The sequence below is a fragment of the Ranitomeya variabilis genome, chromosome 5, assembly GCF_051348905.1.
Source record: "Ranitomeya variabilis isolate aRanVar5 chromosome 5, aRanVar5.hap1, whole genome shotgun sequence".
In the NCBI taxonomy this organism is placed as follows: domain Eukaryota; kingdom Metazoa; phylum Chordata; class Amphibia; order Anura; family Dendrobatidae; genus Ranitomeya; species Ranitomeya variabilis.
The window spans coordinates 244,157,989-244,173,263 of NC_135236.1; the positions used below are offsets into that span (position 1 = coordinate 244,157,989).

Consider the following 15,275-nt stretch of genomic DNA (forward strand, 5'->3'; position numbering starts at 1 on the left):
TGAAAGAAAACATTCATGAAATATAATCTCTGATCACTCATTTGAGCATTTTATCTAATTTTATTTGATACAGCACTTTTTACATTATCATTATACTTTGTGTTTTATTTTATTTTCATTTTTGGCCTGACCCTATTTGAATATACGTATATACAAAAAAGTTGACATCATGTGATACAATAATTGTGTTTCTGCTCTCTCTATACACAGCAAATCCTATTTACATTAAGTTGCACCAGAGCTTTTTTAACATCCTGATTCCTTAAACTATAGACCATGGGATTTAACATAGGAATTACTACTGTATAGAACACTGACACTACCCAGTCCTGATCCTCTGCATATGCAGAATTTGGTCGCAAGTACATAAAGAAAACCGGGCAGTAGAATAAGGCTACACAAGTAAAATGAGAGACACAAGTGGATAAAGACTTGCTCCTACCTCCAGATGAACCTATTCTAAATATGGCAAATAAAATGTAGACATATGATATCACAATACATAAAAAAGAGCCTACTTCAATAGAACCAGCAAACACAAATAAGAAAACTTGGTTAAGAAATGTATCTTTACATGAAAGTCTTAGGATTGGATTGATATCACAATAGAAATGGTTGACACGATTAGACCGACAGAACGGGAGGCTAAATGCAGCACATGTATGAATTAATGAATTAACACATCCTGCCATATACACTGAGATAACACATTTAACACACTTCACTTTGTTCATAATGACTGTATAATACAACGGTTTACATATAGCTACATATCGGTCATAAGCCATCACTGCAAGTATCATCCCTTCTGTGCTCGCCAGGTCAATGAATAAAAACATTTGTATAGCACAGGCAATAATGGAGATCTTTCTGATTTCAGAGAAGATGTTGGCAATAATATTGGGTGTAATAGTTGATGAATAAAGGACATCTAGAAGTGATAAATTCATAAGGAAGAAGTACATTGGTGTCTGCAGTCCGGGGGTTACTCTAATTAATACAATGATCATAAGGTTTCCCAGCAAAGTTATCATGTAGACTAACAGGCAGAGCAGAAAGAGAGGAAGCTGGAGGTCTGGGTTGGAGGAGAGACCAGAGAGAATGAATTCTGTGACAAATGTTCTGTTACTTTGCCCCATTGCATTCATGCGCACAATACAAGGATGGACATTGCAGAACAATTATTTCTCCAGATTTTCATTTAAAGCTGTATTGGTCCAAATCTGTAAGCAAATGGAATAATGTAGATATCTGGTATGTGGCAATTAATCTAAAACCATATAAAACAAAAAGTTACAAAAGTATATAAAAATGAGAACATGAAGATGATTATTTTTTCTTTCACTATTCCTAACTTACTCTGCTCTTTGCTCTTTGGCTGCTGTTTATAAGCACCAGCCCACCACAGGTCAATCCATGCGGTGCTAATTTTCACCAAAAGAACGACAAAATAATTCTAAATTACAACTAAATGATCAGATTGTTGCCACACATACACTGAAACAAAAGAGCCTCAGAAAGGCGGTACAGTCGGACATCTTTTTAATATCTTCATGATTACTGTTTTAATTATCTATAAGTTAATATAATAGATAATGAAAATAATCTAAAGATGACTAGTAATGCCAAAGACCAAAAATACCAACTATAGGGTACCTAATGCCAGCTGTCAACTCCTTTTCATTGCACCACAGAAAATGGCAAAAAAAAATCCTAACTTAATGCACTCTCAACATTATTACAGAAACTATATTAAGGCATTGGAATAATGTGAGTTAACACTAGTTCTCTATTGATCAGTGCTTGCTTGTTTAGAAAGTCCCTCTTCATATTGATGGTGGCCTTGACATCCTCAGAGGTCATTAATGATGACTTTTTATTATATAATTTGCTTTATCTAAGTACAAAAAAATCATGATGAAATATTTCACATTTATTAGTAAGTAAATTTCATGATAGTGTTTAGAGTCTGGATGTGATAACTAGTTGTGAGCCCCAGTCTTTATATATGATTAGGATACCTATGATAATAACACCTACATTAATAAAATACATAATCATCTTAGGTGAAGTGCTATTAATCATATAGTATCAATTTAAGAAACAAATGTTAAACAGTTTTCTGTGTTTGCTCTTGGCGATATTAATAGACCAAATCATCATTCGGTTAATGAAATCTTGTCACAGATAATACCTTCTCAAGACTGAGGTAAATGATGATCGAAGAAATTCATCAATGTGTGCCTATGTGTCTTTTATAAGAAAATTCTCAGGACAAGGTGTCTGGAGAAAAGCAATTCTGCAGCAATATACCCATGGGAATTTAACTTAATGAATAATGAATTATTAATTCCTAGGTGTCTCATTACACTGGTCAACACAAAAAAATCATCAGCAAAGTGATATGTCTGTTTTATGGAGTTTGATGTGCTGATTACAAAAATATGCTTAGTTTTGCTCTATCACATAAAGTTTATGAGATAGAAGTATTTTTGTTATTACGTTATTTCTGCATTTTCATTGTATGTGGTTTTTCCTATGTTATTCCCTTTTCTTTGCTTGTCTTAATTGTGAATATTCTTACAGGGACAACATCAGTAAAGGATTTAGTGAGTTTTGTGGGAAGGAGTATTGACAGTGCAGTCAACCAATGACTGCTTCTCGGAAAGTCACATGTCATGAGGAGGAGCTAACTATTATGAGTCGGTTAGATTTGAGTCAGTCAGAAAAAGGATGGTGATGGCAGCAAGGACTGGTATGTGAGACTCTGACAGGAGACAGGCCTCTAAAGGGATCTAAGCCCTGCCACAGGGAGATAGAAGGGAAGGCAACGGACAGCCTCCATTGTGAGAGGATTTTCACTGCATGTCTGGGAGGGCAAGTCGCCTCAGAGGGAAGAAAACAGATCAGCCACTGAGTTGTAGCTGAGTGAGAAAGAACCTGAAACCAGCCAATATCACACTGAGAAATTGCCTGTCTGCAAATGTTCATCTGTAAGGAATAGGCTGACCTGTTTACCTCACAACTGTATATAGTTATCTACCAGATTACCTCCAGTAAAATCAGTTCTAAATACAGTTCTGTCATCTCTGGGGAAATATCTACATATATTCGATCGGGTCATCAAATTATTTTATTAGTTTGCCATCACCATTGAACTGAATTACTCTACTGTTTGATCTAATTTAACACAATTTAAGACAAATGCCCTGACAGTATCAATCATCTGAACAGATTCTGTTATGTGAGTGGTTATTTCACACCAAAAGGCCAAGTACATTCAATTACTCATGATATGTCACGGGAGACCTAGGTAGGAAAGAGCTAATAACCCGGGCCCCTGCGATTTCCCTCAGACTAGGGAAACCCTGACTGACCCTCTCCCAGAGTTTACACTGATGGTGTGCATGTCTGGGCCTCCACCCTCGCCCTATCTCCTGTTTCAACCCTAGGCTGAAACCACCACCCACCACCCAGAGAAGAGACCACACTCCAATACCCACAGTTAGCACAGACAAGGATAACGGAAAAATAAGCACCATGCCGCAGTCACTCAGGGATACACTATAAGTGCAAAGGGCAAAACAAATACAAATATAGGAAGGAGAAAATAAGACAAAGGGAAATACACCGCCAGCAACGATACTCCAACTACTAGCTCACCACTCCAGACCGAGATAACCACGCACAAGACAGAAGCTATAGTCGGCGATGCCCAATGTTCAGGAGAACTATTTAAAGGCAGTGGGCATGGCCCAGCTTCCAATCCGAGCACCAGGTAAATTAACCCCGGTAAATTAAAATCTAGCTGACGCCAATGAGCACATAGTGGACAAAAGCGGAATTACCGCTGTCTGTTGAACGACCTGGTCTGAACAGCGTCTGACATGACAGTACCCCGCCTTCTATGAGGGACCCCAGGGCCCTCACGGCTTATAGGACCCGGCTTGTCCAGATGGTGGCAGTGAAAAAACCTGACCAGCCGATCCGCATGAATGTCCAAGGCTGGTACCCAGGACCTCTCCTCAGGCCCATAACCACGCCAGTGTACCAAGTACTGTAAAGTGCGGTGCACTACATGAGAGTCAACCACCTTGGAGACTTCAAATTCCAAATTACCATCCACCAAGATTGGAGAAGGCATTGGTGTCGCGTCCACAAGACCCACCACCTTCTTTAACAACGATCTGTGGAATACGTTGTGTATTTTATACACCGTAGGAAGCTCCAACCGTTACGCTACTGGGTTAATGACAGCGGCGACCCTAAATGGACCAAAAAACCGTGGACCCAATTTATGGGATGGTATTTTGAGTCTTATGTTTTTTGTGGATAACCACACCCAGACATCCACACTCAGGTCCGGACCTGGCACACGCCTGCTGTCAGCCACATGTTTGTACCTAGCACCCACACTCAACAGGCGCTGTTTAACTCTCCTCCAGACTGATGATAATTGAGCTCCTAACTGGTCTTCCTCCGGGTTGCCAGAAGAGCCCCCCTGACTCAAAGTACAAAATTGAGGATGAAGCCCGTAAACACAAAAAAACAGAGACTCCCCAGACGACTCCTGGCGGTGATTATTGATGGCAAACTCAGCCAAAGGAAGAAACTTCGACCACTCCTCCTGGTTATAAGAAACAAAGCAGCGTAAGTACTGTTCCAAATTTTGGTTCATACGCTCGGTCTGACCATTTGACTGAGGATGAAACGCCGAAGAATGAGATAACTTGATCCCCAGCCGTGAACAAAATGCTTTCCAAAATTTTGCCACAAACTGAGACCCCCTATCAGAAACGATGTCAGATGGAACCCCATGAAGTCTGAGCACCTCCTGCACAAATACCTGAGCCAGAGTCTTAGCGTTAGGCAATGAAGGCAAAGACACAAAGTGCGACATTTTTGAGAATCGATCAACAATCACCAAGATGACCGTGTTCCCAGCTGAGGAGGGCAAGTCAGTGATAAAATCCATGGAGATTTCAGTCCATGGCTTACTAGGTACCTCGAGAGGAAGTAGTGTGCCAACAGGATGGGAGCGGGGCATCTTAGTCCTAGCGCACGTGGTGCAAGCTGACACGTATGAGACCACGTCCTGTTGGATCTTGGGCCACCAAAACCGACGTGACACCAACTCCAAGGTACCTCTAACCCCTGGATGGCCAGCCAGGACAGCATCATGATGCTCCGCCAAAACCTTTAAGCGGAGATGAAGTGGTACAAACGTTTTGTTGATGGGAAGCTCAGATGGTACCTCCTCCTGGGCCTCGGCTATCTCAGCCTCAACCTCGGTAGTGAGAGCTGAAACCACAACACCCTTTTGGAGGATGGGTACTGGATCTTCCCGAGGCTCTCCCCCAGGAAAACACCTGGACAAAGCATCTGCCTTAGTGTTTTTAGAACCAGGTCTGTAAGTGACAACAAAGTTGAACCGCGTGAAAAACAATGCCCAGCGAGCCTGCCTGGGAGACAGATGCTTGGCAGACTCCAAATAAAGCAAATTCTTATGGTCGGTAATAACAGTAACCTGATGAACCGACCCTTCCAAGAAGTGTTGCCATTCCTCAAAGGCCAATTTGATTGCCAACAACTCTCTGTTGCCGATATCGTAGTTACGTTCGGCAGGCGACAGTTTCTTGGAAAATAGGCGCATGGACGCAAACCGCTCAAGGATGAGCCTGGTGACAGCACCGCCTGCACACCAACCTCAGATGCATCGACTTCTACAACAAAAGTTTTCGATACATCTGGCTGCACAAGAATGGGAGCCGAAACAAACCTGTTCTTAAGAGATTCAAATGCGCACACAGCAGCCTCAGGCCAAACGGAGAAATTGGTACCCTTTTTAGTCATGTCAGTTAGCGGTTTAGCAATGATAGAAAAATCCTTGATAAAATTCCTATAGTAGTTAGAAAACCCAAGGAACCGCTGAAGTGCTTTTAGGTTATCAGGCCGTTCCCAATGCAACACCGCTTGCACCTTAGCGGCGTCCATTTTAAAACCAGAAGCAGACACGATATAGCCCAAGAAAGGCAACTCCTGTACCGAAAATACACATTTCTCCAGTTTTGCATATAGCTTATTCTCTCTGAGAAGCTGTAACACCTGCCTGACATGATCTAAATGAGTATCACGGTCGCAAGAATATATGAGGATGTCATCTAGGTACACAATAACGAATTTCCCCAAAACATGCGAGAACACATCATTTATGAAATGTTGAAACACTGCAGGTGTGTTTGTCAACCCAAGTGGCATCACCAAATTTTCAAAATGACCCTCAGGGGTATTAAAAGCCGTCTTCCACTCATCACCTTGATGGACTCTTATAAGGTTGTACGCCCCCCTGAGGTCAAGCTTGGTAAACCACTTAGCACCTGCCACATGGTTGAACAAATCCGGTATCAATGGCATAGGGTATGGATCACGAACTGTAATCTGGTTTAACTCCCTGAAATCCAGACACGGCCGTAGTCCACCATCTTTCTTCTTAACGAAGAAGAACCCTGCTGCCACTGGTGAGGATGAAGGCCTGATGTGCCCTTTGCTCAAACTTTCAGCAATGTAATCCTTTAGCGCTTGTCTCTCCGGACCAGAGATGTTAAACATCCTTGCTTTAGGCAATTTGGCCCCTGGTTTAAACCTGATAGTACAGTCATAGGAGCGATGTGGTGGCAACTCTGAACAACCCTTCTCAGAGAAAACATCCACAAAATCCAGAAGTGACTCAGAAACGCTTGAATTCACAGCAGAAACACATGTGGCCAAGCAATTCTCCTGACAGAAATCACTCCACTGAATTATGTCCTGAGTTTTCCAGTCAATAACCGGGTTGTGTGTAGACAACCATGGAAAACCCAGAACCAATTGTGCCGGAAGACTGTTGAGCACCTTACATGTAACCTGCTCGAAATGAAGAACCCCAATATGGAGTTTAACCTCAGCCACAAACTCAGTAATCTCCCCCTGTGGGAAAGGAGCAGAATTGATGGTGACCACGCGGATAGGATGAGGCAGTTTTTCGATCCTAAAACCAGCAGTGGGCGCAAACTCCTCATCAATGAGATTTGTGGCAGAACCACTGTCAGGATCCCTCAGTGATTCCTGACCACTGCCACCAATATGTCACGGATTCACACCGTGACCGTCACCCTTACGTCTCAGATCAGGGTGACTTTAGGCAAACAGACGGCTATCACATGTGCAGGGGGGCTTATCTTAGTTATCCCTCCACTGCTACAATGTGATGAAAAAAAACCACACACAAGGCTATTGACCTCTTAGTTTACAGCAGGGGCTTATTTTAGGTATCCCACTGCTCTTACATATACCATGAACTGCAGGGATCTATGTGTATCCCGCTTACAGTTCCACTTAAAACTTGCAGCTCTCTGGCGCCCCCTTACCCTCAGGTCAGATTAGGTACTGCACCTAGGATAATTAGTCACCAGAAAGGCTGCCTGCTATGCACTGGCTATTGGGCACGCTGCAGCGACGCGATAAACTACTCCCACTCAGGCAGGAACAATAATTATCAACGCCGCAGTCGCTACAATGACACCCAAAGGCCTGCACAGTGTGCTGACACCAGCTTTGATTAAACGGGTCCGAAGCTATCCCCAACACAGTAGCATAACTCCCTTCAGAAGACTTAATACATTTTAGAGCAGGAGAACGAATCTAGTATTAATTATTATACTCCATAAAGTTTAGGCAGTGCTTTATCAAAATATTTTTACAAAGATGTTACAAAAGAGACAATTGCAAATATGCACAAGGTAATTATAACATAAAAGGATTAAATGAGAAAAGATAACACTCACATGTTCTCAGAGCATTGCAGGCAACCAGGCTAGTGGAGTTCCCATACGTCCCAGTGCATCAGGCTAGATTTCAGGGCTTCCCAGGTAAGAACTAACTGCTCAAAGCCTGGCAGACACTTATAACCCACAGCCCGTGACATCACCAAAAGGGCTGGCTTATCCAGACCCTCCTCTCTCTTCAGTCTTGGTAGATTCCACACAAGTTGGTCTAATGCCGGTATCTTTGCTACAAAACATGTCAGGATCATAGCACACCCAGCATTCATCTCGTATTAACGTGGGCATTCTAATGAGATCAAATATGTCCTATCTGTGATACATAATTACAGAGAAATCCCCACTTTTTACCTGATGGGGTTAGAGGCTCATGTTTAGAGTGGCTGATAAAGCTGCCAGGTTGACCATCCACTGGAAAGTGGCAGGGGCATTCTTCATGCCGAAGGGCATAATCGTGGACTCGTACAGTCCAAAGGGTGTGATAAAGGTGGACTTCTCCTGCACCTCGGGGCTCAGGGGAATCTGCCAGTATCCTCGACTCAGATCCATTATTGTCAGGTATTTTGTGCAGCGCCCCAGAGTCCTGGTCGTTGCAGTACTGTGGCTCCGCCACTATGGGGAGCCATGGTGCGTCCGATGGCACTGAAGGAGTTCATCTGATCAGGTATCACAGACACCAATACATTTCACAGCCGGGCCTCCGGGGGGAGCTAAGGGTTCTATTCATTAGGCCACTCCCCACCATAGTGGGTAAACTGGGGGTCAGGCAGGAAGTTAGATCAGAAAGCTGACTGGGTTGGAACCAGGCAACACCTTGTGGCAGAGGGTGTTGTAGGGGAAGAGACAGTAGGGTCTCTGTCAGGGGTGGGATCCTGACAGAGGCTTGGCATTGGAAAGAACGTAACGGGTCCGCGCCAGCTCCGGGAAGCGGCGGGACCCAAGAAAGGACTAGAAGCGAGATAGATTGTGCTGAGTGAGAAACGAGATCAAGCAATAGGAGAATTCCAGTAGGGGTCGTGCTGTAAGACCGGAGCAACACCCTACTGAGGCGCACTACCGGTGGCCGGAACGCCGAGGGAGTATTATAACATTCAGCTTCAAGCAATACTCTAAACAGCGGCAGGACAGTCAGTTTAAGGCGGGCTGTCTAACACATATCACCTATGAAGTCTTGGGAGGCAATTGCGGGAGAGGGGCGTCTCTAGGGTCCCGGAAGAACTCCAGGCCTATCCGACAAACGGGTGCCGTTCTAACTGTAACATCAGGAAGGGACGGAAGATTAGAAGAACATCATTTAATCGAGTTGTGAGGGAACTTAAGAAACAGACACAACAGTTGTGGGGTACTTTCCGTAAGCATAGTAGGGAAGGACTACAACACATAGCGCTAAGAAGGAAGGCACCGATTTCCACCTGTGAAGAGAACTCTGGAGGTGCCATTGGACCGGCCGGACTTGCGCAGCCTGGTGAACCGTATTCTGGACTGAGGACCCAGAGATCTTCAGTAAAGAGGTAAAGAGACTGCAACCTGGTGTCCTCGTTATTTACCGCGACCTGCACCCCACAACTGCACCGTTACAACACCACTTATTGCACCGGACGTCCCCCACTGACAGACAGGGCCACGGACCGGGTCTAGCCACCGTGACAACCCCAGAACTGATAACTCAGAGGCCCGGCTCCGGGTACCCCTCGGCCCTGCGGCGGTGTGGGGGCGCTCCAACTTGGCGTCACGAACAGGATCTACTTAAGCCTGAGGAATCAGGTCATGTGTGCCTTGGAACTGTGATTTACTGTGCTTGGACTGTACTTTATTGAGAGACTGTGCTGCGCCATTTACCACCAAAAGTTCCCGCCAAAACCGCCGCCATTACAGCGCTGAGGAGAGCGCAGGAGAAGAAGAAGGGCGTGGAAGTGGGCGTGAACAAGCTGAAGAGCGCAAAAGACAATGGCCGCCCAGTCTAAATATCTCGGCCCCTTGAGGACGTGTCCGTCAGCAGCCGAGATCCGCCTCCTGATCCTCAATGGTGGGCAGAGACAGAGAAAACGAAACCGCCCACGAAGGAGAGAGCGGGAAAAGGACCAGGAAGAAGAAGCGAGCGACATGGAGGACGCCATGGCCAGCCGCGCGGAGCCGGAGCGTGGGGTCGGAGCCGAGGACTCCCCCAGCTACCCGGAGAGGCACCGCAGCCAGACCTCCACAGTTGACGCTGATCCCCTGCAGACCGGAGCGGACGAGCTGATCCACCAACTCCTGCGGACGCAGCTGAGCACTGAGGCCGGGTGGAAGAAGACCATCATCGGGAGCCTCGCCAGACGTCTGTCGGCAGCCTCGTCTGGTCCGGAGCAAGAAAGAAGTTCCAGCGCTCCGAAGCCAGAAAGCAAGGCCCTGCCGGAAAGCGAGGTGCTGCAAGCAGAGATGACAGCGTCGCAGCACATGGCCCCGCAGCCAGCGTTCCAGACCCCAGCGGAGACGGAGCAGACCGGCACCGGAGGAACCGCATCTGAAGCAGGTATGAAGGACGACCCTGCCCTGACGACCGACACCCCTCCAGTGACTGCTAGTGCCACAGCTGCTGACTCCGTTCCAGTGACTGATCTTGCAGCGGCCGCTACCTCTGCTGCAGCAAATGCCCATACTCAAGCTGCGCAGACCTCCATCGCTGCGCATGATTTAATCGTACATGAAAGACGGATTAACGGCGTTTGTCCAGCACTGGGTGTAACCCTGGACCTCACTTTGCCCAGGCCAAGAAGGGTTAAGTGCCAGGTGCAGCCCTGGAAGCCGTCCAACTAAGCCTCGGAAACCTGAAACTGTAAATAGTTAACTGTTTATTTCCTTGCTATTTTGCTGCTAAAACCCGTCCTGGGTTAACTCTTAAAGGGATCCCTTTGTTTACCCGGGATCCCTATTGCTTTTTATTTTTGCTTTCACTTTCATTTTTGCTTTTTTGTTCCACAATGTTATAAGAACTGCCGTAATCATGAACAGTGCATGATACAAACTTCCTGTATATAGTTTGCACCTTCTTAAAGGCGCTTCCTACTGGTCTTACTTGGAAAGAGACTCTTTGCGAAGATACCATACCAGAGCCTTTGCTGAGTAAGGACTGGTAGCCTGAGGAGATACGCTACCCCATAAAGACTCGATCCTCTCTTAAAGGGGATGCTCAACTGTGTACTTATGAGTGATACTGTTTTAGAACAGTAATGTGATGATAATGCTTATATGTTGAAGTTACTTGTATTGAACTAGTTGGCTGTAAGACAAAGAAATGTTGATAATGTCCTTTAGAAGAAAGAATGAGAGCTAGAAGAAAGATGCAGTAGGCCCATAGGGGTAGACATAGTGTCCTGCATAGTCGGTAGTAAGAAGAGTAAAGATGGAAGTTCGATATTTAATATTGTTGATAGAAAAGGGGGGATAGAAGGTAAACCCTGCGTTCCCCATCGAAAGTTAGTAATGTGTTACTAAGGACAGAAAGTGAACCCGTAAGGGTTAGTGGGTGAGTCCTTATAGGAGCCATGTAGAGCCGGCTCAGTGTTCTCAAACTGAAAGAAAAGTTATGTTCTATACTGTGTATAGTAGTTGAAAAGGCAGTAGGCCCTGGCTGAACGGGGCGGTCCTGTAACAGAAAGGAGATGCAGTAGGTCTGGTGCCGATAGGACAGGCGGTCCTGCAGATCCAAAGTAGGAGAATGAAAAAGTTAAAGTGCCTTATAATGTGATTATAGAAAGGTCTTTAGTGGATTTAGAGTATGAGTCCTTAAAGGCAATGTTAAATTATTGTTCAACAATTTTGCACTTAAGTAGAATGCCCGGTTGGGTAACAGAAGTAAATTATAGCATGTTGCTATGATATTTTTTGCCATGTTTGTAACGTTCAAGTGTCCTTACCTCCCATAAAGGGAAGCCTGTTCAAGTATACTTATTGTCATTGCACTCAACAAAATTGTATGTCTTTTTGCTAACTTGTATTGTTGTTTTCTTCCCAGTCCCGGAGTACTGTGTTTAACCAGGGGGGAGTGCAGCGCCCCAGAGTCCTGGTCATTGCAGTACTGTGGCTCCGCCACTATGGGGAGCCATGGTGCGTCCGATGACACTGAAGGAGTTCATCTGATCAGGTATCACAGACACCAATACATTTCACAGCCGGGCCTCCGGGGGGAGCTAAGGGTTCTATTCATTAGGCCACTCCCCACCATAGTGGGTAAACTGGGGGTCAGGCAGGAAGTTAGATCAGAAAGCTGACTGGGTTGGAACCAGGCAACACCTTGTGGCAGAGGGTGTTGTAGGGGAAGAGACAGTAGGGTCTCTGTCAGGGGTGGGATCCTGACAGAGGCTTGGCATTGGAAAGAACGTAACGGGTCCGCGCCAGCTCCGGGAAGCGGCGGGACCCAAGAAAGGACTAGAAGCGAGATAGATTGTGCTGAGTGAGAAACGAGATCAAGCAATAGGAGAATTCCAGTAGGGGTCGTGCTGTAAGACCGGAGCAACACCCTACTGAGGCGCACTACCGGTGGCCGGAACGCCGAGGGAGTATTATAACATTCAGCTTCAAGCAATACTCTAAACAGCGGCAGGACAGTCAGTTTAAGGCGGGCTGTCTAACACATATCACCTATGAAGTCTTGGGAGGCAATTGCGGGAGAGGGGCGTCTCTAGGGTCCCGGAAGAACTCCAGGCCTATCCGACAAACGGGTGCCGTTCTAACTGTAACATCAGGAAGGGACGGAAGATTAGAAGAACATCATTTAATCGAGTTGTGAGGGAACTTAAGAAACAGACACAACAGTTGTGGGGTACTTTCCGTAAGCATAGCAGGGAAGGACTACAACACATAGCGCTAAGAAGGAAGGCACCGATTTCCACATGTGAAGAGAACTCTGGAGGTGCCATTGGACCGGCCGGACTTGCGCAGCCTGGTGAACCGTATTCTGGACTGAGGACCCAGAGATCTTCAGTAAAGAGGTAAAGAGACTGCAACCTGGTGTCCTCGTTATTTACCGCGACCTGCACCCCACAACTGCACCGTTACAACACCACTTATTGCACCGGACGTCCCCCACTGACAGACAGGGCCACGGACCAGGTCTAGCCACCGTGACAACCCCAGAACTGATAACTCAGAGGCCCAGCTCCGGGTACCCCTCGGCCCTGCGGCGGTGTGGGGGCGCTCCATTTGCACCAGCTAATTTCTCAAGCAGCTCCTCGATGCGCGGCATTGGGTGCGCGTCAGAGGCTGTAATGGCGTTGAGCCCCCTGTAGTCCACGCAGAACCGGGTGGACCGGTCTTTCTTCGGCACGAGAACTACAGGTGAGGCCCACGCGCTCTTTGACCGTCGAATCACCCCCAGCTGTAACATCTCATCGATCTCCTGGTGCATAATCTGCTGCACCTGGTCAGAGATTCGATAGGATGTTCGCCATAGTGTCCACCTCGTGGACTGCTAACTCAGTCCTCCCAGGTCGGTTGGAGAACACGACCCGGAAGGGTTCCAGTGTGGTTTGCAACTGCAACCGCTGTGGTTCAGTTAGCGAGGCGCTTACCTCCACGTCCTCGATTGACCCACCGGCCTTGGCTTGGGCCAGCATGTCCAGGAGGGTGTCTTCCTCCCCATCTTCGGGTGCACTGCAGACCGGTAGGACGAAAGGTTCACGTTCGTGATGAGCCTTCATCATGTTGACGTGAAAGGCCTTTCATCCTACCCCGAGCATGGTCAAGCGTGACCACGTAGGTGACCGGGTTGAGCTGTTGGTGGACGACGTACGGGCCCTCCCAGGCTGCCTGAAGCTTATCCGTTGGTACAGGGACCAGCACCCACACCTTCTGACCCATGTGGTAGGTGCGCTTCCGGGCATTCTGGTCGTACCAGTGCTTCTGATCAGCCTGAGCCTGCGTCATGTTGTCGTGCACCAACTGCGTCAAGGTCTGCATCTTGTCACGGAAGTGCATGACATACTCCACTATGGACACTTCAGAAGGGTTCGGCTCCTCTTCCCAGGATTCTCTGACCAACCCAAGGGGTCCCCGGACTCGCCTGCCATACAGGAGCTCGAAGGGGGAGAACCCCGTCGAGGCCTGCGGAACCTCTCGGTAAGTGAATAGCAGGTATGGGAGTTACTGCTCCCAGTCGCGCCCTTGGGTCTCAACCAGCATGCATAGCATCTGTTTGAGGGTACCATTGAAGCGTTCACACAAGCCATTGGTCTGTGGGTGATACGCACTCGATACCAGGTGCTTCACCTGCATTCTCTTACAGAGAGCCTCCATTAGGCGAGACATGAATTGGGTCCCTTGATCAGTGAGCATCTCCCTGGGAAATCCTACACGTGCAAAGATAGCCAACAGGGCATCCGCCACCTTATCTGCCCTAGTTGATGACAGAGCTACTGCCTCTGGGTACCGGATAGCGTAGTCTACCACAGTAAGGATATATAGCTTTCCAGAGCTGCTGGGGACGGCCAGCGGGCCCACAATGTCCACCGCGATCCTCTGGAAAGGCTCCTCTATCACTGGCAAAGGGATCAGGGGAGCCTTAAGAGCAGGCCCCGCCTTCCCCACTCTTTGACAGGTGACACAGGAGCGGCAGTAGTTTGACACATCTGTCCCCATCTTAGGCCAATAGAAGTGTTGAGACAGCCGGGCCTTTTTTTTGCTGATCCCCAAGTGTCCAGCTAGCGGGATCTCATGGGCAATCTGTAACAACTCACCCTGGAATTGCTGCGGGACGACCAGCTGTCTTTCCCTCAACAACTCCTTTTGCGATTTTCCGGGTACTGTCTCCCGGTACAACCTTCCTTGTTCCCAGAACACCTTCTCCTTATCAGTCTCGGAGAAGCGCGTCTCGGCGAGTTGTCTCAAACTCTCTAGGCTCACATCTGTGTGCAGAGCGGCCTGAAACTCCTGGCTAAAGGAAGCCAGCAGTGACGTCAGGGTCCCTTCCCCACGGGAACCCTCTTGGACCTGCTCTGGGTCCACCTCTGGTTCAGTCACACTGATGACTGAGGAGGGTCCGGGAGGCAGACAGTTATCTGCGTTCCGGGCACTGTGACTGCAGGTGACAGCAGCTACGTAGGCTGTCTCCCCGGGGGTTTCTACAGACCCATCAGCCGATGCTGCTATGAGTCCTACCTCCCCATACACCCCCATTACCTCAGGAGCATTGCTACTTATGGGCCAGTTACCTTCCTCGGTGGCACTGGTCAATTGCATGGCATCACCTTCCTCACGGTTCCCATGTATCTCCCCATTTCCTGTAGCACCGACACTTGCCCCTGCTAGGGGTTCCTCAGCCGTCTCACTCCGCAGAGCGACATGGCTGAGCACTCCTGTACCTATGGACACATCAACTTTCACAGAAACATCATTATCAGATTCAGTTGGCACAGGTATAACATTTTCACCATCAATCCTAGGGAAAAAATTATTGTCAGATGCATCATTCAGTGGCGT

The 15,275-nt window shown here is 47.3% G+C and overlaps 1 protein-coding gene across 1 annotated transcript; it reads right to left on the reverse strand.

The window, feature by feature from the left end:
- Window positions 1-200: 200 nt before the first annotated feature.
- Window positions 201-1,139, reverse strand: LOC143774960 (olfactory receptor 5J3-like). Its single transcript, XM_077262771.1, has one exon. The coding sequence runs from the start codon at window positions 1,137-1,139 to the stop codon at window positions 201-203; it is 939 nt and encodes a 312-aa protein (XP_077118886.1).
- Window positions 1,140-15,275: the final 14,136 nt, after the last annotated feature.